At 43.1% G+C, this 25238-nt stretch overlaps 1 protein-coding gene across 1 annotated transcript; it reads right to left on the bottom strand.

The window, feature by feature from the left end:
• Positions 1-12920: 12920 nt before the first annotated feature.
• On the bottom strand, positions 12921-13856 carry LOC125171295 (olfactory receptor 8S1-like). Its single transcript, XM_047868612.1, has one exon. It carries the CDS (start codon positions 13854-13856, stop codon positions 12921-12923), a length of 936 nt encoding a protein of 311 aa, XP_047724568.1.
• Positions 13857-25238: the final 11382 nt, after the last annotated feature.

Raw genomic sequence — 25238 nt, 5'->3', positions numbered from 1 at the left:
AGAGAAGTAGAAAGACCAGTTTATTGACCTTTCTGTATCCATCATCCAGTTTCAATAATTATCAGCTCCTTGACTGCTCTCTAGCTTTGATCACATTGAGCTGGAAAATGTGGTCTCTGCATTATATGAACAGTCATGTGTCTAAAACATGGGAAAGTTCTATTACTGAAAGGTAGAAGACAAGGGCAGTACTGAGGACGGATGATCACTCTTTGCCATGGATGAGGATTGAATGGTGATTGACCAAGTTCCCAGGAAATAACAAAGCAACAATATATAAGGAACTGGCGCCTTTCATTTGGGACCACCCATACGTCTCTGGACTTAAGAGAAAAATAATCTTTTATTTTGTCTGGGGCACTGCATTTGAAGATCTCTTCTATAACAGCTTAGCCTTTATCTTCCTAAAATAGATTTCATAACTAACCCAAATTGTCTCCAATGTCCCACCACCAGCACATACATTTCAAGGAAACAGAGAAAGAACTTACAATTTTCTCCAATGTCCCACTATCAAAAATAAAGCTGCAATAACCCCCTTTTCTTTTTTTGCCTTCAGGAGCATATTTATTGTGTTTGAGATAATACATCAAGTTGCTCTCTGAGCTACATAGGGTAAAAGGAAGTTTTCTCATTATAAACTGACAAAGGTAAGAGGTAAAACATTTTTCACAACAGCATGAGCCACATACTCAGAAAAAGATCTCTGTTTAATACAAATAACAGAATTTCTAGTCATCTAAGGCTACTTTTATAACTTAATACAGATAGGGGAGCCTGGGTGGCTCAGTCAGTTGGGTGTCCAACTTTGGTTCAGGTCATGATCTCGCGGCTTGTGGGTTCGGGTCCTGCTTCAGGCTCTGTGCTGACAGAGCCTGGAGTCTGCTTTGGATTCTGCGTCCCTCTCTTGCTCTGCCCCTCCCCCGCTTGTGCTCTCTCTCTCTCTCTCTCTCTCTCTCCTCTCAAGAATAGATAAACATTAAAAAAAATACAGATAATAAATTAGGCTAAAATGCACTTTAATATTTGGTAGACATCAGGAACTTTAGTACATCACAAAATATATTTTGATACACCAAAGAAGCAAGACTTGCAAGCAGGTGTCTTAGACATAACTAACCTACAGCTATAAAGTTCTTTTCTTGATAGCATTTACTTCTTTGGGGAGTCTACCAGTCTCTAAAGGGTACACTCAGGGAGTAGGGTCAGTGTTGCATGAACACAGAACTCTGTACTGTGTATAGAGATGTGTGGTCCAGTGAGAAGATGCCCTCTATTCCTTTACACCACATACACATTGTGTGAATTATGTCACATTGCACTTGACCCATCATCTGAGTATCCTGTAGTGTTCTGTCTGCCCTGTTGGTCAAGTACTGAATGAACCTGCAGGGTTGTAGTCTGAGGAAAAAGAACAAATTGACAGCAAAACTTTCAACACAGAAAAGCAGTATTCCAGTTGTCTTTAATTAGATGGCTCCCTGACTATTGATGTCACAGAGATAGATTCTGGTTGGAAGTTAACCTTTGAAGCCTTAAATAGATAATCAGATGAAAATGTGATATCCAGAAAGAATAGACCACCATCATATACAGAACCTGGTGGACCATTCATAAATGTCTCCTTTGGGCCCAGCACTGCAGTTAGGAGGCAGATGAAGGGTTGCCTATTACTATGCCAGCAATAGTCAAGCAAACACAACTCATTACATACATAGACACATGATAAACAATAACTAGTCCTTAAGTAAGAGAACTTCACAGCACCATTTGTCACACATGTGCTCATTCTAGACTTACTTGGTAGTTGAGGTGGCTGTGTGGGTTTGCTAATGGGCTTTATCCAAAAGAAAACAAACTTCTCATGACATGAGGTGGTTTTGCAACTTGGAGTGAGACCCCTCTGAGGTTAGGTTCCTACCATTCCCCAGAAAGCAGGAGACAGGGGAACTGTCTTCTCTTGTAATTACATTTTGAAGAGTTGGTTTTTAGGTTCTTGAGAAAGACATTACCAGGCAGTAAAGCCAGCAAGGGGCTTTTTAACATTTAAGAAGATTTACATACATTTCCAGGAGACAGAGGAAGAACTTACAAGTTTTTTAAAGTGAATGCTCTAAGAAAAGCAATGAGGGAGAGAAGTTACTTCCTTGCTTTTCGACAGGAGAATTAGCCTTTTATTTTTAATTTGCACTTGCCCTTCTGTCATCCAATTGCTCTGCCACCTCTTGTTGAAAAGACTATTGTTTCTCTACCGAGTTTCCTTTGCACCTTTCAAAAATCAGTTCATTATATTTGCACGGATTTATTTGGGTTCATTGATCTACATGTCTATTCCTTTGCTATCCTTTTGCAGATACAACACTGTGTTGAATACTGTAACTTTATAATAAGTCCTGAAATCAGATAATGTAAGTCGTCCAGCTCTGTTCTCAGAATTGTTTTGGCTATTTTTGTACCTTTGCTTTTCCATTTTCACGAGTTTCTGCAGGCTAAGGTTTTGAATCCCTTCCCTGGCTGCAAGGGGACGACAACAGCATCCGGTGGGCTTTGATGCATTTCCTGCTTCATCCTGAGCCTTTTGTTCCACAAGAGAGATAGGTAGGGGAGCTGGGCCTGGGAGATTTGATTGTGGCTTCTGTTCCCCAACCCCAGCCAGCCCACGGGGAGAGCTTCCTTTGGCATCCCCCCACATCCTCCCCGTGAGAGCCAGGTGGGGTTCCTGGAGGAGCAAACTGCAAGAAGGTGGGAGCTTCCCTATGACTGCAACCCTTGGGGAGCCTCACACTGGCACACTGTCAGCCTCCAGTAATCCATCAACATTTCTAGTTTAATTTTCCTCCTAGTTTATATGGCACTAGCGGCTTCTGTCCTGAGTAAGCAAATGCTCAGGTCTTGTGTCTCCCTACAGGTACCTGCTCCTTTCCAGATTTCCATAGGACATCTGCCCAAGACAGTTCTCTGATGGTTAAGATAAGTTGTTAATTTTTAAGTTTCCCTAGCTTTTTTCTTTTTCTTTTATTAAATGTTTATTTATTTATTTTTGAGAGAGAGAGAGAGAGAGCAAGTGGGGGAGGGGCAGAGAGAGAGGGAGACAGAATCTGAAGCAGGCTCCAGGTTTTCAGCTGTCAGTACAGAGCCTGACATGGGGCTCAAACACATGAACTGAGAGATCATGACCCGAGCTGAAGTGGGACGCTTAACCCACTGAGCCACCCAGGTGCCCCTGACCAGGTTTTTTCTTTTTTAAATTTAAATTCAAGTTAGTTAACATACAGTATAGTCTTGGCTTCAGGAGTAGGACCCAGTGATTCATCCCTTACATATGACACCAAGTGCTCATCCTAAAAAGTGCCCTCCTTAATGCCCATCACCCATTTAACCCATCCCCCCACCCACCTCCCCTCCAGCAACCCTCAGTTTGTTCTCTGTATTTAGGAGTCTCTTATGGCTTGCCTCCCTTCTGTTTTTATATTATTTTTCCTTCCCTTCTCCTATGTTCATCTGCCATGCTTCTCAAATTCCACATACGAGTGAAGTCATATGATATCTGTCTTTCTCTGACTGACTTATTCCACTTAGCATGATACCCTCCAGTTCCATCCTCGTTGTTGCAAATGGCTAGATTTCATTCTTTTTCATTGCTGAGTAGTATTCCATTGCATATATATACTACATCTTCTTAAACCATTCATCAGTTGGACATTTGGGCTCTTTCCATAATTTGGCTATTGTTCATAGTGTTGCTATAAACATTGGGGTACATGTGCTCCTTCGAATCAGTGTTTTTTTATTCTTTGGGTAAATACCTAGTGGTGCAGTTGGTGGGTCATAGGATAGCTCTATTTTTAATTTTTTTGAGGAAACTCCATACTGTTTGCCAAAGTGGCTGCACCAGTTTGCATTCCCATTAACAGCGCAAAAGTGTTCCCCTTTTTCCACATCCTTGCCAATATCTGTTGCCTGAGTTGTTAATTTTAGCCATTCTGACAGGTGTGAGGTGGTATCTCATTGAGGTTTTGATTCATATTCCCCTGTTGATGAGAGATATTGAGCATTTTTTCATATGTATGTTAACCATCTGGATGTTTTCTTTGGAAAAGTGTCTATTCCTGTCTTCTGCCTATTTCTTCACTGGATTGTTTCCTGGGTGCTGAGCTTGGTAAGTTCTTTATAGATTTTGGATACTAACCCTTTATCTGATATGTCATTTGCAAATATCTTCTCTCATTCCATCAGTTGCCTTTTAGTTTTGCTGATTGTTTTCTTCATTGTGCAGAAGTTTATATCTTGATGAGGTCCCAATAGTTCATTTTTGCTTTTATTTCCCTTGCCTCTGGAGACATGTCTATTAAGAAGTTGCTGTGGCTGAGATCAAAGAGGTTGCTGCCTTCGTTCTTCTAGGATTTCGGTGGTTTCCTGTCTCACTTAAGTGAGACTTAAATGTCTTTCATCCATTTTGAATTTATTTTTGTGTATGGTGTAAGAAAGTGGTCCAGTTTTATTCTTCTGCATGTTGCTGTCCAGTTTTCCCAACACCATTTGCTGGAGAGACTATTTCTCCATTGGATACTCTGTCCTGCTTTGTCAAAGATTAGTTGGCCATATATTTGTGGGCCCATTTCTGGGTTCTCTATTGTGTTCCATTGATCTATGTGTGTTTTTCTGCCAGTACCATACTGTCTTGATGATTACAGCTTTGTAATACAGCTTGAAGTCTGGAATTGTGATGCCTCCAGCTTTGGTTTCTTTTTCACCATTACTTTGGTTATTGGGGGTCTTTTTTTGGTTCCATACGTAAGATTGTTTGTTCTAGCCCTGTAAAGAATGGCCCAGCTTTTTTCTTATTGTAAGAGCAGGAGTGATAGCTTGCCAGCCCTCTGCAACTCTGAGCCAAAACCAGAAGTCTGAGTTTTTAAACAGGAAAATTATAATTCTTGTTTCCAGAATGTCTCTTATTTTTCTGTACTTGAATCTCTTTAATGCCTTCACTGTTTGTCTTTTTTCTGTGTTGGTTGTTTATTTAGGTCCATCTATTTCTATCTCCTTCCACATTTTTTGTGGGTTGTTCTGATTATTTTCTGCTTGACGTTTATCTCTGTGTCTCTCTATACTGTTTTGTTTGCTCACTGTGGCCAAAGTCTGACTGTTTGAGTTCAGTAACTGGCGACATTCTCCTGGCAGAGGAGAGTCCACACCTGTATGCCTATAGCAGCCTGCAAGTTGCCATCCCATCTCCAGACACATACTTCTGCACTCCAGGCTCCGTGTGACTTCCCATCCTCATGAAAGGAAGACTTATCTCGGTTTGAGTTCTTCCTTAGATGTTTGGTAGTTGGACAGAAATCCCTTTGCATGAGGTAATGCCAACCCGTGATCTATGGACTCATCACTGGAGTGCTAGTCTTCCCAGGAACATCCATGTTCAGCTCCTGGAGAGAAAGGCCTGCACACACTGCTCCTAACAGCACTCTCAGGGGCCCTGACCCTCACTGACCCAGCTTCCTGATGGCAGCAGTCACAGCTCAGCCAAGGAGAACCACGAAATTTGAATTTGGGATTAGAGTTTGGTGGGACATATTCAAGCTGCTGACCCTTTGTACATTTTTGTATACAATAACACATTGAGTATATTAATGGTCAACTCTGCCATATCTTCATTTTGCATTTCATTGGCCTAGTCAGTTGCAAATTGCTGCTAAATGCTCAGAGAGAGGTATCTATTGTTTTTGCTTGCAAGTTTCTATGGGAACTTCATTCAAATTCTTGAGTCCTTATAATGCATTCTTCCTGAAGATGCAATTTCCCCAAACCCAAATATCTTGATTTACCTTTCTCAAGGTCTCCAGTGTGGTCTCTTTCGTTATGGGTTTAGGGTAAAATAATCCTAGCTCATTCAGACTTCATTGCAGAGGCCTATATGACCAACCAATCATTTCTCCTTATGGCTCATGAGAAATCTTCCCTGCCAGCCATGCAACCTGCCTCTTGACCCCATAATTGATATTCAGCTCCCACTAAACTGCAAACTCCCTGAGGGCAAAAGGATATATATATATATTTATTAATGGCAAGAGTTAGACATGTTTCCATCGATAAAGAAAACTCCAAGGATCCAAAATGACAAATATTACAAACCTAAGATTTATAGGAAAAGGATACAATATGACAGCGGCATTAAAATATGGATATGCATCACAGCCAAAGGCTGCCTCATAGCAAGGGGAGAGGACTGGGTGGAGCTCAGTTATCTTCCTTCCACAGGGCCATACAGCACGTGCTTTCTCTCTTGATTAGAAATTACCAGCATGGGGGCGTTTGGGTGGCTCATTGGTTAAGCGTCCGACTTCGACTCAGGTCATGACCTCACGGTTTGTGAGTTGCAGCCAATGTCGTGCTCTCGGCTGACAGCTCAGAGCCTGGAGCCTGCTTTGGATTCTGTGTCTCCCTCTCTCTCTGCCCTTCCCCTGCTCTCTCCCTCTCCTGTCTCTCTCTCTCAAAAATAAACATTAAAAAAGAAAGAAAGAAAGAAACCATCAACGTGTATGGCACACACCACAACCAGGAGCTCCCACCTATCGGGATATGCGTGACACATCGCTTCCTCCATCCAGCCTGGTCAAGAAGTGGCTGCTGCACAAACCATCTCCGCAAAGGTAGCAGCGATTCAAAGATCCAAGGTAAGCCCCAACGTTTGCTCAGGGGCTAGCAAACATTCTCCTCCACTTAGCTGTGTTCTAGGAGGGGGGCTTTGCCCCTGGGTCTAAAATTCTCAGTAGCCGTTTCCACAAGGGCTCATCAGGGAACTTTTTTTTAGTACACTGCAGTCACAATTCTTTTCACTCAAGAATCCTTTATTTTTGTGTTTTCTTGTCCTCCATGGTCAATTTGTCCCACCTGAATCACCTTTTTAGTTAATTGGTCTCACAGATATAGTTAATTTAGCAGGTATATCTGCCCCAGGTTCCTTTGGTTGAAGCGCCATCTCCTGGCCAGAGAGGGTTAAGCCCAACGAAAGGAGATTCTGAGCTTTTATTTTTGCTAACATTGAACGCAGCCACCATGGAACAGATTTTTTGAGGACATGCCTGAAGTTTCCTGCTAATCCACTTTGCTAGATCTGAGGCTTAGGTTTTATCATTTTCATTTAATTTTTTTTTCAACTTTTTAATTTATTTTTGGGACAGAGAGAGACAGAGCATGAACGGGGGAGGGGCAGAGAGAGAGGGAGACACAGAATCGGAAACAGGCTCCAGGCTCTGAGCCATCAGCCCAGAGCCTGACGCGGGGCTCGAACTCATGGACCGCGAGATCATGACCTGGCTGAAGTCGGACGCTCAACCGACTGCGCCACCCAGGCGTCCCTAGGTTTTATCATTTTCAGATTCCACTGGAAGGTTTATTACCAATAACTGCTTTGAAAACGTGCTAACTCAAATCAAGGGTGACTAGGCAACCATCTGGCATCAATGATTCATCTCCACCCCCTTTAGCAGAACCAGAGTTTTTCTATCTCAGTAATGCCTTAGCCATATTTTTAGTTAAAAATGAATCAGGGACTGGACTTATAATCCCCCTTCTGATACCAGCCGAACTAATGGCAGCAGTTAGTGCTTGTTAAAGGGCACTCACAGGACCCCAAATAACAATGCTTACAAATCTATGGTTGTTGCCTAAAGGGACACAGCATAGCAAAAGCATCAAGTAAGCATAACCTCGTAGCCAAAAGCGACCCCACAGCAAGTTATCCAGAGACACTTGGCATTGGCTCCAATTGTCCCCTTTCCACAGTGCCATGGCAGAACATATTTCTTAGATCAGAAATCACTCATGTGTGCATGGAACATTTTGGAACCAGGAAGTACAAAAGGATTCTAGAACTACCTTGTACCGTGTTAATCATATAGATCTTGCTATGTAACCAGCCTCAATAGCAGACGTCTCTATGAGGTCTCACTGAGACCAGATACAGTCAGTCTCATTGTTATCAATAAACAATGCTGACACACTGGGATAAGCCACTTCAAAAGTCACCGTGGACCCATGGATACAAAGCAAACCATTAATCAGTGCATTTCATACCTTGACCATTTCATGGCATACCTGGATCAGTGCCATGCAGATGTGTCTCTTATTTCAGTAAAAAATTTCAGGCCAATTCGGCATCTGCTGGAATTAACCCTTATAGCACAGCACACTCTCCTTTAGTATTAAATCCCCGGCAATATATAATGCTCCACACATTCTAGATGCTCACAGGAAGCTCCATGGGTGAATCAGTGAATGAATAAGCAGAATTTGCAATCTCAGGCTTTGGCTGACTGATTTCCTTTCCCTTTCTTTTCTTTTCCTTTAGCATGTGTGTTTTTCATATTAAAGGCATTTGGACAATTAATCATTCACTGTTGCTGAGTTCACTGTTTCAGTTCTTCTAACATAATTAGATCATAAACTCTGGAAAGCTGAGATATTTTTAATTTTTCATCCCTACCTCTGCTTTCTCATGTTCTCAGTCTTCCAGCTGGGTTCTCTGCTATGATGTCCGTCTCTTACCCATGCTACATAGTAGATATCAGCAAAGCACTGATAGTAAAGTATGGTCATACTAAAGTATGGTCATCAGGGCGACATGTGCTTAATATATTCTTGGTGAATATTTACTAGAAGTGAATTAATCTCAGTGCGCCTGGGTGGCTCAGTCAGTTAAGCATCTGACTTTGGCTCAGGTCATGATTTCATGGTTCATGGGTTTGAGCCCCATGTCAGGCTCTGCGTTGACAATGTGCGAGCTGCTTGGGAGTCTCCTTCTCTCTTCTCTCTGCCCCTCCCCAGCTCTCTTTCTCAAAAATAAATTTAAAAACTTAAAAAAAAGTGAAATAATTTCAGTGTACCTGTATGCTTGGATTATATATAGTTCTGAGAATAATAGGTATGTGCCTAGGTCTCTACATAATATCACTGAGTCCTTATAAAATTCACAGGAGATGGGGCACCTGGGTGGCCTCAGTTGGTTAAGCCTCCGACTTCAGCTCAGGTCATGATCTCGCTGTCTGTGAGTTTGAGCTCCGTGTCAGGCTCTGTGCTGATAGCTCAGAACCTGGAGCCTGCTTCGGATTCCGTGTCTCCCTCTCTCTCTGCCCCTCCCTGGCTCATGCTCTGTCTCTCTCTCAAAAATAAATGAACATCGAAAAAAAAATTAAAAATTCACAGGAGAAGTATATGATTACACTCATTTAAAATTTTTTAATGTTTATTTTTGAGAGAGAGACAGACAGAGCACAAGTGGGAGAGGGGCAGAGAGAGAGGGAGACACAGAATCCAAAGCAGGCTCCAGGCTCTGAACTGTCAGTCCGATGAGGGGCAACTCACGAAATGCAAGGTCATGACCTGAGCCAAAGTCTGACATTTAACCTACTGAGCCACCCTGGTGCCCCTGATTACATTCATTTTAGAGAGACACTCACAGAAATTAAATAACCTATGTATTATTTAAAAAGTTTTTAAGCAATCTCTACACCCAACATGGGGCTTGACCTCACAACGCCGAGATCGTTAGAGATCAAGCATGTTGCACCAGTTGAGTCAGCCAATGCCCCTTAAATAACTTATTTGAGGTCACACAGGTACTACCTGTTTGGGCAAGGATTTGAAATAGGGTCTGTTTGAGATAAAATTTTGGCTCATTCACATTGCTACCATAAGTCTCCCAAGATATTTCAGAAAGCAAGGTGGGTCGCATGCTCCAGCCCTGAAAGGGGAGGGGGGGCGGGTTCTTCTTTTCTTTAATTTTCTTGTAGCTAGCTTAGAAAGTTCCCTCATGTTGCTCCCTGGTCAATCCATTCCTTATTTTATTCAACCTTGACTTTCTGAAATTTTATAATGCAGGGTGTGTGTGTATATATATATTTAGATATATTCTTATTAGAAGATTAATTTTAATTATATTATCCTTTTTCCCCTTGTCATTACTTTTGTTTTGACTATTTAATTTGTTAAGAACTCTAAAAATCTGTATAAAATCTTCCACAATTGTTATATTTTTGTTAATTTCCCTTGTTCTTTTCTACAGTATTTTATGCTATGTGACTTGAGAGAGAGAGAGAGAAACAGAGAGAGAGAGAGAGACAGAGAGAGAGAGAGAGAGAATCTTAAGTAGGTTCCACACTCAGTGAGACCCCGTGTGGGGTTCCATCCCATGACCCTGTGATCAGAACCTGAGCCAAAATTAAGAGTTGGATACTCAGCTGAATGAGTCACCAGGCACCCCTAATTTTTTTCTTCAAATTCAGTTTTGACTGACAATGAGACCTTGACGACTGCTTTCTCCTTGTATGCATTTTCTAGTTTAGATCTTTGAACAACTATGTATTTACTTATTCATTCATTCGTTTAAATTTATTTCTGAGAGAGAGAGAGAAAGCATAAGTGGGGAGGGGAAGAGAGAGGGAGACAAAGGATCCTGAGCAGGCTCTGCCATGGCAGCAGAGAGCCTGATGCGGGGCTGGAACTCACGAAGTGTGAGATTATGACCTGAGCAGAAACCAAGAGTCAGATGCTTAATGGACTGAGCCACCCAGGCGCCCCTATTTTATTTATTTTTAAAATGTTTATTTATTTATTTTGAGAGAGAGAGAGCGAGCGAGCAGAGGAGGGGTAGAGACAGAAGGAGAGAGAGAATCCTAAGCAGGCTCTGTGGTATCCACATGGAGCCCCATGCAAGGCTTGATCCCACAAGCCTTGAGATCCTCACCAGAGTCCAAATCAAGAGTCCTGTGGTCAACCAACTGAGCCACCCAGGCGCCTCTAGATCTTTGAACAATTTTTTAAAACTTTCAAACTTCATGAGTCACTTTGAAGTCTTTTTTTTTTTGAGATTATGATTTTTTATTGTTTAAGATAATTGGATTTTTTTAGTGTAGCTGACATACCATGTTACATTAGTTTTAGGTGAACAGCATAGTGATTCTACAAGTTTATCCATTATGAAGTCTTTATTTGGAAGTCTTTATTTTGTATATAACATATAGCTTTTATAACCCAATCTTAAAGTCTTTTCCCTGTAAGCGATGAGTGTATATTCCCATTACTGATATTTTCTGCCATGTTCTTGAAAAAAAAATTTTTTTTTACTGTTTTTTTTTTCTTTCTTAGTGCTGTTTTGTTTTCTATTGTTTGTGCAAGAATGTTACGCTGGTCTTACAATTCTGAAGACCATTAGATACCAGATGACAGTGTATATAATATGTCCAGAAGAAGAAAGAGGACGCCCCAAAATTCTGCAGCAAGGTAAGTTCTCTTTCATATGTAGAGTAAAAATAGACTCTCAGATACGCAAGGCCTTGGAATGTTTCACAATCCCCACTTCTTACCAAAAATCTAGAGGAGTACATATGACAACAAAATAAAAACGGAATGAAATCAAGAACTCATGAATAATGATTGGTGACACTCAAAGGGTGGCTGTTAGTGTTCTGGTGCTCTACGTGCCATTTCCTTTAATCCTCAAAATGACTCTACGATGTAGATACTATTATTATCCCAGTTCTGTATTTAGGAAACTGAGACACAGAATAGGTAAAGAATTTGTCAAGCTCCCAAAGCCGCTAACCATTATGCTCTGATGTGCCAAAGGGGAAGTGAAATGGGGGAATGTGCTGTGAAAGGGATGCCAGGGAATATTAAATGAATTTAAACATAGAATGAAGCCCAAATATAGATTATGATTAAAATCCAGAATTTAATTGATTTCAACAGCACCCAGTCTAAAGATAATAACTTGTTGATAATATCCACGGGCAGAAAATCCCCAAAGGGCGAAAACAAAAACAAAATGAAACAAAAACAAAAACTGGGGAAGGATATTGAAGGGGCAGAGGGAAGAGGAAGATTGTTAAAGTAAAGTAAATTTGTAATCTTTCGTGGGAGGTGTCGACATTGTTTTTAAAATTTTTTTTTCAATGTTTATTTATTTTTGGGACAGAGAGAGACAGAGCATGAACGGGGGAGGGGCAGAGAGAGAGGGAGACACAGAATCGGAAACAGGCTCCAGGCTCTGAGCCATCAGCCCAGAGCCGGACGCGGGGCTCGAACTCCCAGACCGCGAGATCGTGACCTGGCTGAAGTCGGACGCTTAACCGACTGCGCCACCCAGGCGCCCCGACATTTTTTTTTTAAAGTTGAACTTCAATGGGTATTGAGGAGGGCACCTTTTGGGGTGAGCACTGGGTGTTGTATGGAAACCAATCTGACAATAAATTTCATATTAAAAAAAATAAAGTTGAGCTTCATAAACACAGATTTAAGATGAGCTTAAAATTATACAGGGGAAGTAAAGATTGTCTAAATATTACAGAGGGCAATAAAATGGATAAATCTTTAACAAGGTAGATCAGTAGGACAAAAATAAGGGTGACAAGATAAAGTACATTACTGATTGATTCAGGAGACACAACATCGAATCATGAGCTCTACGAAGGAAATGGTGCTATGGTAAAAAGGAGTAGAAGAAAAAACAGACCTTTATAAGCCACAGAGATAAACTAGATATAATTTCATATATTTTACTTTTTGTTGTTGGGAGAGCCAGGGAGAGGATGGTACGGGGCTCCCTTCAAGTTAGTGGTCTAGAATTGTCCTTTCAAAAAAAAAATTTTTTTTTTAATGTTTATTTATTTTTGAGAGAAACAGAATGTGAGTCAGGGAAGGGCGGGGGCACACAGAATGCAAAGTGGGCTCCAGGCTCTGTGCCGACAGCACAGAGCCTGACATGGGGCTTGAACTCGTGAACTGCGAGATTGTGACCTGAGCCAAAGTCAGAGGCTTTCACCAACCGACCAGCCACCCAGGCACCGCAGAGTTCTTCTACCTGAGGTTCAAGCAGATGGCAAAACAAATTTCTCTCCTGCACTCTGCGTCCTTGTTCACTACCTAAAACAGTGTAGGTGTTTCTCCACTGTCCTTCTCACAGCCGCCTTCACCTCTACGTTCTTTAGGCTGTAGATGAGGGGATTCAGCAAGGGCGTGACTGCACTATACTGCAAGGAGGAGAGCAAATCCAGGGAGGAACCCGAGGGGGGCATAAGATAGCGAATCAAACCTGAGCCAAAGAACAGGATCACTGCGATGAGGTGGGAGGAGCAGGTGGAGAAGGCCTTGCTTCTGCCTGAGGTGGAGCTGATGCGCAGGATGGTGGAGACAATATGGGCGTAGGAAAAGAAGATTGGGAGGAAGGTTCCCAGCCCGTGCAGTAAGGTGGAGCAGATCAAGATGTCAATATTGATGGAAATATCAGAGCAAGACAGAGGGAAGAGGGAGGGCAGCTCACAGGTGTAGTGGTGGATGGTTTGGGCCTCACAGAAGTCCAGGTTAATAGCCAAAAGCACAATGATGACTGAATTGAGGGAAGCCAGGCCCCATGAGGCCAGCACCAGCCTCACACAGAGCTGGCTGCTCATCACCTGGCCGTAGAGCAGAGGGTGGCAGATGGCAGCATAGCGGTCATAGGCCATCACCGAGAGCAGAAAGGCTTCAGTCCCTGCGGTGATAAACACAAAGAACACCTGAGTCAGGCAGCCCTCCACTGAGATGGTTTTCTTCTCAGACAGAAGGTCCTTCAGTAGCTTGGGCACAGTGACAGAAGAGAAGCAGAGGTCCAGGAAGGACAGGTTACTCAGGAAGAAGTACATGGGCGTGTGGAGGCGGGAGTCGGTCCTGATCACCAGCAGCAGCATCAGATTCCCCATCATGGTCAGGAGGTAAATCCCCAGGAAGAGCACGAAGAGCAGAGCCTGGATGTGGGGGTCGTCGGACAGCCCCGTGAGAATAAACTCGGTGATGATGCTGTGGTTCCTCCAGGCCATTTGTGGAGGGGATTTCCCTGGAATAGAATAGAAATAGCGATGAGCTCTGTCTCCTTCAGGTCATCACCCCTCTCACCATACATCCCTTGAAGCTGTCCTTACTGCATCTCAGGAAAAGTTTTTATCCTGTTTTGTTATCACCGATCCTACGTCACAGTCTTTGCGAACTTCAGAGAATCTTCTGCCCCTTCCGTTAGGGATTTCACTGGACCAATGAATATCTTTGGTTCACCTACACATTCATAGTATTTAGATGCTACCAATTCTTCTTAGACTTTAGAAATTGTCAAAAATCTAGCACATATCTGAGTGGTTTTCTAAACCTTCTTTCTTCAATCTCTCAACCACAAGTTTTTGGTTCAAAATCATCCAGTGATTCCCTACCAGAGTTGACATCCATTAGGCACAGTAGGTCCAGTGCCTAGGGCCACAGTTGTTGCATGGCTGATGAAAACATTTTAAATTTCTTTTAAGATCAGAAGAATCTGCATTCTATTCATCTTTATAACTGCAACATTTTAATATCTCTTTGTATGGAAAGACAAGGAGCCTAGGGAGGCAAAAGTGCCTGGAACCATGAAAGTCATAATGTGTCCTTGCTCTCTACTTTATGAACAGAGCATTTAACTTTAGTAAGACTTTATTAAATACAGAGCATTTTTTAAATCGGTATCTCAATTGTTTCAGGCAATTCTGTAAGATTTGATAAGGAATTATTAGCCATGGGGCAAGGAATTTTATCCTCCTTTTTACGTGAGAGAAGTCTGATATTAAGGGGTATTTTGTAATGTCATGTTGACAACAAATAGAAGTAAAAATAGGAGAAGTAGAAGTGAATTACATTATTTTTTTTTTTCTAATTATCAGCCCAATGTCTAGGCTTAGTGCACAGTGATAAGGAACACTTTTCTTACTCAGATGCTTCAAATTCTTCTTCATCTGCCCTTCAACTCGTGGCCATTTTGGCTGCTTTAGACACCAGAAAGGTCTATTTGTTTCTGTGTCTTTGCCCACCTTCTTCTTCGTATGTTCTCCTCTTAAGCCCACTGACCCAGACTCTCCTGGGTCTTCCAGTGTCATCTATAAACCTGCTTTTTGCTTCTAGCCTGTCCTGACTGCCCAGCTCTCTGTTCAAACCACTGGGACACTTGCTCCCAGGTGCCTTATGGCATAGTCTGAACTGTGTGTCTTGTCTCACGTTAGACAGCGATCTCAGTTTTCCCCTCCCGATTGTGGGCTCCTTGAGAATATAGATCACAACTTGACAACAACAATCACAAATCAGCATTTCTCTGGCTCTCGCCTGCCCGTTAGCTTCTGATTACCTCTCAGATTTCTGTCCGATTATTTTGGAAGCCTCTCCACGTCATCTCCCGCGTGCCTTAGAAAAAAACCTCTGGACTACCCTCAGCACAGTCGCCTCCCCGACTCCAGCGGCCCCCACAGCGCTAGCGCCCCGCAGAAGTCCTGCTGACATTGCTGCCCCCCAGCGTCGCCAGGCTGCCCACTCACGCTGCGTGGAGGCCACCGCGGCTGAATTTCCAGGATGCTGTTATCTATCCAGAGCACACCGCCTCACGCCGCAGCCCCTCCTGCGGTCTCATTTTTGTAGAATCCACAGCATTGTAGCCACCACTGCAAGAGGCTGCTTGTAATTTATTGTGGATGTGTCATTCTTTTATTGCCCCTTGCGGGTCAGAGTGAAGAGTCTTACGATTTTCTTTTAAGTGTTTTTTGCATCCGCCTGCTCTAGGGATCAGCTGTGTAACCAAGAGGACCAGATGGTGAGCAATTTATGTTAATCGTGATACTAAGAATCATTTTGAACCCTAGCTTCTCAGACTACATCCTATGTGACGATTCCTTCCTCAGTTGGACCTCTGAGGCTAATTTAGCCTGTTTTTGTCTGTCAGTCCACAGCCCGATCCCATAGTGGGCTTTTGTCTTCACAGAAATATTTAATCTTACTGATTCGGAGAGCCCTGCTTCTGACCCTTTCAGCTTTGCAGCCATCTTATGACTAGGTGCTAACTTGCATCACGAAAAGCTTAAATTCTGATCCCATTAACAAATCCATCAGCCCCCCATCTTAGACCCAAGTCTGGGTTACCTGTGTGCCAGGACAGAGAGGGCAACGTTCACCTCTGTGTGCCTGCAGGACACTAGCTTCTGTCCAGGGGTGGTGAAGCATAACTGGAGAAGTTACTTCTGAGGCTCCTGCATGGATAAAATTGTAGATACTGTAGAAAGTGAACACTGTATCTTGAATCCATACAAGCAAAGTAAAATGATACGTGGAAGCCATCTTCCCAAAGATGCCTGTATTTCAAAATATTTGGGGATATGGCTACCCTGGAAATCGCTTGCCTTCTTCCGCTTTCACTCCTAAGGGGGACCTGGCTACAATGTCCGCTGGGGCGTCAAGCTCTCTCATCTGAAGAAGCTTAGCAAGCCGTGACATCATGACCTGAGCTGAAGTTGGACGCTTAACCAACTGAGCCACCCAGGCGCCCCTATGCCCAGACTTTAAAGTGTCACTTCTTTAGTGTGAAGCAGGGAGGGAGGGAAGGTGTCTAGGGCAGCTGGTACAGATGCGTCACTCAGAGAAGCAGAGATATCAGAGTCCCATCTGGGGAGATTGTCCGCCAAGGAGTCAGATGTTCCCCCCTCTGGCTTAGGGACAAGGAACGGGTGGAGCAGACACCTCAGACTTTAGGACAGATGGAAGGGATCGTGGGGTGGAGAGGGGAGAGAGGAAAAGCAGCAGAATTGAAACATACACAGCACTTTACAGGCAGAAAAACGGGGGCCACCAGAAAACCAGACGAGATATTACCATTCCCCTGGCTTTTCTTCGAGGAGGCAAGTCCACATGTTCTATCTTCCCGATCACAAGCAGACTCTTGGTAGGTAAGTCCCGAGAACAGAACCCCCGTCGCAAGCGTCTCTTCGCAGAGTATAGAGCCTTTTCTCTTTGCTGTCAGTGAGTGAGGGAAATTAGAATGGCTCGAGGTCTGGAAGCACTGGATACATCACAGAATCAGGACTATTCTCCAGAACACCTTAACCTAGAGTGGGGTCATTCTTCAATGCAGGCCGCTGTATGGAAAGACAGGGACAGTTCTTTTTAAAGAAGCTCCTGCTCTGAACAACAGGCACACATTCCATGGATCCCTTCTCACCTGATCTCAGGTGCAGTAACGTGCCTGGTGTTCATTTATTTCCTCTGTGCTCCTGCATACTCTCTGAGAGCATCACCTAAAGAAAGAACAATCTAATAGAACCAGTCGGAAGGCCATCTGTACTTAGGGAGCCGTGGGGCTGGGTCGGGCCCCCAGAGGAAGCTGGGCTGCTGCCCTGTATTCCCTGAAGTCCCAGTCTGAAGCCGAGCTTGGGCCTCACTAACCGCGGTTCGCACTTAACTAGAAAGGTGAATTGAGTAGGAGGCACAGAGGTTCTCTCCAGGGCAGGATTTCAAGTTTCTGAGCTGAGGGAATTATTGAAAGCCTAGAAAAGACTATTATTAGGCTTGGGGTGGGAGTGGGGGTGTTGAAAAACAAGAGCCCAAGAAAGAGATTTGAAGAAAAACTGCTGGAAAATGGACATTCCCCCCATGGCATCATTGGCCTGAGAAAGCCCGTAGAAAGTGTTGAGGGAGGTGAGCTGTGACACATTACCGCCTGAACTGCAACTCATTTCCAGTGGACATCGCAGTTTTCCTCATTCCTCCGACAGGATCGTCCGTTATAATAGTTAAACGAAAGGCTATAAGTCCACCTTGGGAGTATTATTCAGCCCTAAGTTTCTAGTGTTTCTATTTTAAGCACATACTTAATTTTTAAAGGAGTTTATTAAAGAACGGTAATTGAAGTATGTAATGAATTGTTTTCAGTAAGTCCCACAGAGGGTTTTTGAAATGTCTGCAGCCAAAATTTTGTATTTCTGATGTAAGGCAGAGAAGCGTCATCAGCATTTATTGGGGCTCACATATAAGGAACAAACACAGAGGGCACGTTACCCTTCACCATTGGTGGAGGATGCCACGGAGTCCGTGGTCCCTGTGGGGCTGTACTCCTCCTGCCAGACCATCCGTGTGGACCCTTGGCTCGCCTCAGTGTACAGATGGGCCCGGGCAGGGCCAGGAGGGGGTAGATGGGTGATGAGAGGGCCCTACTCACCCCACTTGCTCTGTGCCCACACGGCTCCCCTGGCTCCTGGGTGGCATGACCGAAATTGCCACAGAAACAACGGGTGGAAATTAAGATGGACACACTAATGTTTCAGCAAGGCTCGACTTTAAACTTTAAACTCCTCCTCATTCTTGAAACCTCCCCGTCCCCTTCACTTGGTTTTCTGTGGAATCCTTTGTTCCAGGAGCTCAGTATCGATGTTGACATCCCGCTGACCTCAGTGTATACTTAGGGGACTGGTCGGCCGGTGCCAGCCCCGGTCATGAGACCATGGCTGGAAGAAGACATGATGAACGTGGCTGGCTCCGTGTCCCGGATTTGTATTGAAGACGCCATATTCTATATTTTCCTAGAAACCCCTCAGCCCTTTACCCCCGGGGCGGGCTTGCAGTCTTGGAGGCATGAGCCTGCAGCAGCTTCCTTTGCCTGGCAAAGTAATAACTATCTTCCTTCTTCACACCCAAACTCTGTCTTCACCTTACATATCTCTGCTTCAGAGCACAGAGGTCAGTTTTCACTAACATGAGACGTGTTACATGTACAGCTCCCAGATGCCCATACGCGGGTTCCGAACACTTCTCCAGGGTGGGCAGTGCTCCTGGAGGGTGCTCCCCAAGGGACAGGGAGGACGGGCCCAGTGGGGGCAACTAGACAGGACAGAACAGATGGACACACGCATGTCCCTGATTCCGGGCAGCCACGGTCCTGCCCAGAGTGGTGCCTGTGACCCAGCAACCCTAACACCCTAACGCATCGTGAGGGCCAGGAACTGGAAGGGCAGGGCTCCCTGACCACTGGGTGCGTGTGCCCCTGTGTGAGCGGTTATGCTGGGTGTCTGGGGGATGGGGAGGTCTGGACGGCCCACCCTGAGTTCTCTGCTCCCATCTCCAGGCTGGTCATGTGAAGCAGTCATGGCTGGGCTGGATTCCCAAGTGGTGGGGCACATAGGCGTCATTCTGCAGACATGGTAAATGGGCCCAGGCTGGTGAGTGGGCAGGAATGGTCTCCTTTGGGACCCCCATCTTTGTGGTTACTGGTTTGTTTTTATTTGTTTTTTTTTTTTTAACGTTTATTCATTTTTGAGAGAGAGAGAGAGAGAGTGAGAGCAAGCATGAGAGGGGGAGGGGCAGAGAGAGAGGGAGACACAGAATCCCAAGTAGGCTCCAGGCTCTGAGCTGTCAGCAGAGCATCTGACGCAGGGCTCGAATTCACAAACTGTGAGATCATGACCTGAGCTGAAGTCAGGTGCTCAACCGACTGAGCCACCCAGGCACCCCTCTGTTTATTTTTATTTATTGATTTTCTAACTGTCTAACCACATCTTCCAGTACCTGTCTATAGTCAACTTTGGAGGGACTCAGGGCAGGGTTCCTGGAGGAGGCATCTGCGCCAGGGCCTCTGAGTAGTGGCTGCCTTGGCCGTCATGTTGCAGGAGTGTGGAATGCTCTAGGGCCGGAGTGGGGCAAGGTATGGATGACTACTCCAGTTGGTGTTCCTCGGTGGCCAGGAGGACAGCCAGAGACCAGCACACCTGCAGCCGTCTGCCTGTAGCCCTTTGTCTCTCTCGGGCCCCAGTAAATGTCATCCTCTGAGCAAGGTTAAATCCGGACTTCACTGAATGCTTAATATGTGACAGCATGTCAGCAAAAAACCCAAACCAAAACAAAAAAACTCAGTTTTGGGGAGCAAATAGTACTCTTTGTAATAAGGCCAATTTAGTATGATTTTTGTGGTGTTTGGAAAGCGTCGATCCTTGACTGGCATGGCATCTGTAAACTATGAAGGTAAATAAGGTAAGAGGCAGTTTAGGACTTGACGTGATTGGGTGAGAGGTGGACCAGCTGATGGAGTGGTAGCAGTTTGGCTCAGCCCTGTTGGGAGACAAGGAAAAGGGGGGCGTAAGTGAGTGGCATTGCATCTTCTCGAGCCCCCCATTAATCCAAAGAAGCTCTACTTTGATCACTTTTATTAGTTTATGTTTTTTGTTTTTTTTTTTTTAATTTTTTTTTCAACGTTTTTTATTTATTTTTGGGACAGAGAGAGACAGAGCATGAACGGGGGAGGGGCAGAGAGAGAGGGAGACACAGAATCGGAAACAGGCTCCAGGCTCCGAGCCATCAGCCCAGAGCCCAACGCGGGGCTCGAACTCCCGGACCGCGAGATCGTGACCTGGCTGAAGTCGGACGCTTAACCGACTGCGCCACCCAGGCGCCCCTATTAGTTTATGTTTTTATGTAGGATTTAAAAAAGAATATAGTCAGGGCTAAAAGAGGTTTGAAAACATTCGACCTGGTTTAGCCCTTTATTTTAGAGTTTTTATTTAAATTCCAGTTAGTTGACATATCGTGTAATATTAGTTTCAGGTGTCTAATACGGTGATTCAGCACTTCAGTACAACACCTGGTGCTCATCACAACAAGTGCACTCCTTAATCCCCATCACCTATTTCACCCATCCCCCCACCCCACCCCTCTGATAACCACCAGTTTGTTCTCTAGAGTTGAGAGTCTGTTTCTTGCTTTGTCTCTCTCTTCCCCCACCCTATGGTTGTTTCTTAAATTCCACATATGAGTGAAAGCATATGGTATTTTTCTTTCTCCGACTTATTTCACCTAGCATGATACTCTCTAGCTCCGTCCATGTCATTGCAAGTGGCAAGTTTTCATTCTTTTTTATGGCTGAGTAATATTCCATGAAAATATACACCAACCTCTTCTTTATCTGTTCATCAGTCGATAGACACTTGGGCTCTTTCCGTAATTTGGCTATTGTAGATAATGCTGCTATAAACATCAGGGCGCATGTATTCCTTAGAGTTAGTATTTAAAGTTTTTTCAAATGTTTATTTATTTTTGAGAGGGAGAAAGAGAGTCTGAAAGAGAGTGAGACACAGAATCTGAAGCAGGCTCCGGGCTCTGAGCTGTCAGCACAGAGCCCCACACAGGGTTTGAACTGACAACCCGTGAGATCATGACCTGAGCTGAAGTTGGATGCTTAACCGACTGAGCCACTCACACACCCCTAGGATTAGTATTTTTGTATTCTTTGTAGCCTTTCATTTTAAATGAGAAAATGAAAGTGACTTGTATCAGATGAGACCGTTGGTGGCAAAGCATGAGTTTCATGTAATAAGTTTTTGTGATACTCACAATTTAATTTATGCCACCAGTCAGATGCAACAAACAGAAGGACTATGAGAGTTTCACACTTAGTAATGAAAAAAGTGCATGGGGATGACATAATGGAGGATAGATTTCATGGAGTGCTTGGTTCATAGTAAGTATTTTAATAAGCATTTATTATGCAAAAGTATGAATAAATGTACTCTATTTTGTATATGTTGCATTTTAAATGTGTGTAGAGTGTTAGGATGTGTTGCTCAATGGTCTGGAGATTAGTTTGGACTTCAGATTAGGGGGTCAAAACCATATGAGTTTTATTGACCATAGAGGTGAATAAAATAATGCCAGGAAAGAATGTATATAGAAAGAGAAGTTTCCCAAGGTCAGAATTGTGGGAATAACATCATTCCCACACAAAGTGGACACGACAAATAGACTGAGGTGAAGTTTTCTTTAGATCCAGGAGTGACATCCAGAGGATCCAAATCAAATTACCAGCGAAAGAAAAGGCTCATCAGTACTGTCAAACTTCATCGGTTACTGATGGGAGAGACTGAAGGACTTGGAAGCACCAGTCCAAGGATCATCCCTCAAGAATAAATCCTTGGATTTACATGAATTTCTTCCGATGTTCCCAATCAAGATTGTGTAAGTAGCCATCCTCTTGGCTCTAGAAGTACCCTCTACTCAGTCTGCAATCAAAATTACATTATTGAAATATAGTTACCTGTTTATATATCTGTTATTCTTCTTTATTCACATTTGTACCTTGATAGTGTTAGTTGGTGAAATATATATATATATTTCACCAACTAACACTATATATATATATATATATATATATATATATATATATTAATGTTTTTTAATGTGTATCACTTTTTTGAGAGGGGGGCAGAGAGAGAGAGGGAGAGAGAGAATCCCAAGTAGTTTCTGTGCTGTCAGTGCAAAGCCCAATGTAGGGCTCAATCCCACAAACCGTGAGATCATGATCTGAGCCAAAATCAAGAGTCGGATGCTCAGCCGACTAAGCCACCCCAGTGTTCCTGTGAAACTATATTTTGTGAATAGATGCACACGAGTTTAAAGATAAGAAGATATAAGGCTGAGGACAGCAGTGTTGGAGAATAACTATTTTTTTTAAGGTGGGATGAAATAGCATGTTAAAATGTTTGTACCTATGGGAGAGTGTTTATACCTATAGGTATAGTCTATGCCTATAGAGCAGACGAAGTTAAGAATGCAGAATAAAATGGTAAACAATGATGAAGCAAGGTCCAGGGAAAGGTGGCAAAAGATTCACACAACCCAATACACACACACACACACACACACACACACACACACACACATACACACACCCATTGCAAGTATAGAAGGTGTCCTTCTAGACTATTTCACTGGCACTGAAAGAAAGAGTTAAAGTCATGTGCAGAGATAGGTAGAATTTTGAGTATGGAAGAAATGATTAAGTGATTCTCTGTCAAGTGTAAAGGAAGGTCATCTACTACAATTTTCTTGTTATATTTAAGGAGGAAGGAGACTATTCATTCTGAAGGTCAAACTATGTTTGAAGCATAAGCAGAATTCCATGGAGGTTAATGTCCGGGATACAGAAATGGAGAAAGTAGTGGGGCCTGTGGATGCAATGAAAGAACAAGCTGGCAAGACATTGAAGGCACAGACACAAGAGCTGCTAAATCGATGTACGGATATAACTAAAATGAAGCTTTTGTGGGGTGATCGTCATGGACAGAAAGAAGGGATGGACTGAAGAACTTGAGTGTTGGGAAAGTGGTGCTGCAGGTGAAAAAGTGAGGGAGCTGTGAGGACAGAAGATTTCCATCAGAGGTTAGAGACAACAGTGGTGGAACCATTCAGATAAGATGAATGGTCGGATCTTGAGGGTCACTTTATTTGTACGAGTTGAGCAATGGTGACTTAGGGTAGACATTATAAGGAATTTGAGATCAGGTTACCAACATTAATGCTGAAGTTGGCTATTATGACATTGGGAGTGAACGGGCACCTAACACTAGAGGGCAGTACCAACGGGAGGAGGAAAAGGACAGTGGGTAGATCAAAACAGTGGAGGCAAAAAAAAAGTGTGTGTTTTAGGGATGACCTCCCAACCTGTGGACTTCAGTGCACCTGAAGTGTAGTAGCCCAAGCTCTGTTCTCTGATAGGCCCATTACCCGGGTGTAGACTGTCTTAATGCACAAGTCCCTTGGTCCTAGTGATTAGTGTAGGAAGGGGTATTGGACTTAACTGGCCTAAGATAAAGTTTTTTCTATTCGAACCTCCCATATCTCTATATTCAATTTTTTTCTCCATTTTTTTCCCTCACTACCTGTAAGTGCAGCCATGTCTTTTTCTCATTGTTAAAAATGTCTTCAACCTCGACACACCTTCTTGTTATTTTCCTCTTTCATTCTCTAAAACACCTTGAGAATGTGGTGTGAACTTATTACTTTTTTAAATGTGTTCTATTTATTCAACACACTGAAGTCTGGCTTCTACCCACCACCACTGCCACTGATACTGATTTTACACATTTATGGAAGAGAATATTTCAGAGCATGAGGAACCAGTCAGTATGTGTAGACTGCCCAGGTTTACATTGGTCCAAACCAGTTCTCCTTAAGACTAATCACTGAAAAGCCCATTTATATAAATGTGCATTTGCCTAAAATCTCTACTAGCAAATTAAATTTCACATATGAGGGATAGCTCAATTGCTCTGGGGACTTGACCAATTCTTATTGCTGTTTTTCTATTTTCTTTTTCCTTGTAGTGTATTCAGGATTGTAAAATCCAACACCTCTTAATGCAATAGACAAGCAAATACTGTAGATACTTGTAAGCAGCAAGGTGGTACAAAGAGACAATTGTCATGCAAACAGGCTCCCCAAGGTCATGCAAATAGATAATTGTAAGTAGCAAAGCTGAAGGTGACGTCATCTAGAGAACATTCCTTTGTAAATTGAGAGACAAAAATTATAGCACTTCTTGTTCTTTTGCCTGATATGGAAAGCAAAACAGAAGTGCAAGGAGATTGAAGCTAACCACCTCCTCATCAGGATTGAAGACCAAGTATTTTAAATTTTTAGCATTTAGAATGGTTTCATTTATGTAAAGTTCAAGGACGGACTAAAGTAATAGTTTTCCTTCTTTTAGCTTTGGTCTGTGTTTTATAAGACCATGATGTCTAGAACTGAAGCTGCCTGGGCAAGTGTTTAGGGCCAGCCTCAGCCTATGGATAGTTAAACTGTCAGCTAAAAATGCCTGGGTCTGGGTGAGCTTCCCACAATTTCCCTTTTCCAAATGAATTTTATGACTGGGCAGCCCTTGTGGTTCTTGTTATGATTGAAAGACGCCCTTCAGAGACAACCATCAGGAAACTTTGAAAAAATAAGGATTTATTAAGAAGGAAAAAACAAAAACAAAAACAAAAACAAGAGGCTCAAATGGTCAGTTATGGGCATGAACCAAGATCTCTCTACCTAATCGTGTTTATTCAAGTTGCCTGGGCAACCAAAGCCTAAGTCAGACCCTTGCATTCCAAAAGAGAAAAAATAACAGCTCTCAAGGCTTACCCTATAACAAGACTGAGGATGAAATCCAAAGCATGAAGATGGAACAGTGGATGGATGGAAATAACCCAAGTCATTGATGATTATTGAGCATCTCAACTAACTCTGGAACCATCCATCTCCAGACCTATTGCTAATTCAGTGATAAATCTTTTTACAGTTTATGTTATTGTTAATCACATTTTGGTTACTTGAAGATGAAAGCATGCCTAATGAATACTTTCTCCGCTGATTTAAGCACCTCTTATGACATTTAGTTCAGTTTTGTTGCTTCATTCGTATGGGTTCTGAATGCTTATTGAGCTTAATCCTGAAGTTTTTATATTTCTCTTGCCATAGTGAATGGGTATTTTTCTGGAAGATACATTTTTTTTGGTTTAACTAATGTTGTGGATGTATAGGAAAACTACTGATTGCATGAATATTCCAAAGTTGTTTGCCTTTCTGAACTCTCTTAGAATACTAATAATTTCTCA

This window comes from Prionailurus viverrinus, chromosome B4 (assembly GCF_022837055.1).
Source record: "Prionailurus viverrinus isolate Anna chromosome B4, UM_Priviv_1.0, whole genome shotgun sequence".
NCBI lineage: Eukaryota > Metazoa > Chordata > Mammalia > Carnivora > Felidae > Prionailurus > Prionailurus viverrinus.
Note: the sequence above shows the minus strand (reverse complement) of the source record. Positions and strands in the feature narration are given on the sequence as shown.

Bases quoted from the DNA above. Each gene is read 5' to 3' on its own strand.
- LOC125171295 (XM_047868612.1), bottom strand. From the start codon at position 13,856: ATGGCCTGGAGGAACCACAGCATCATCACCGAGTTTATTCTCACGGGG.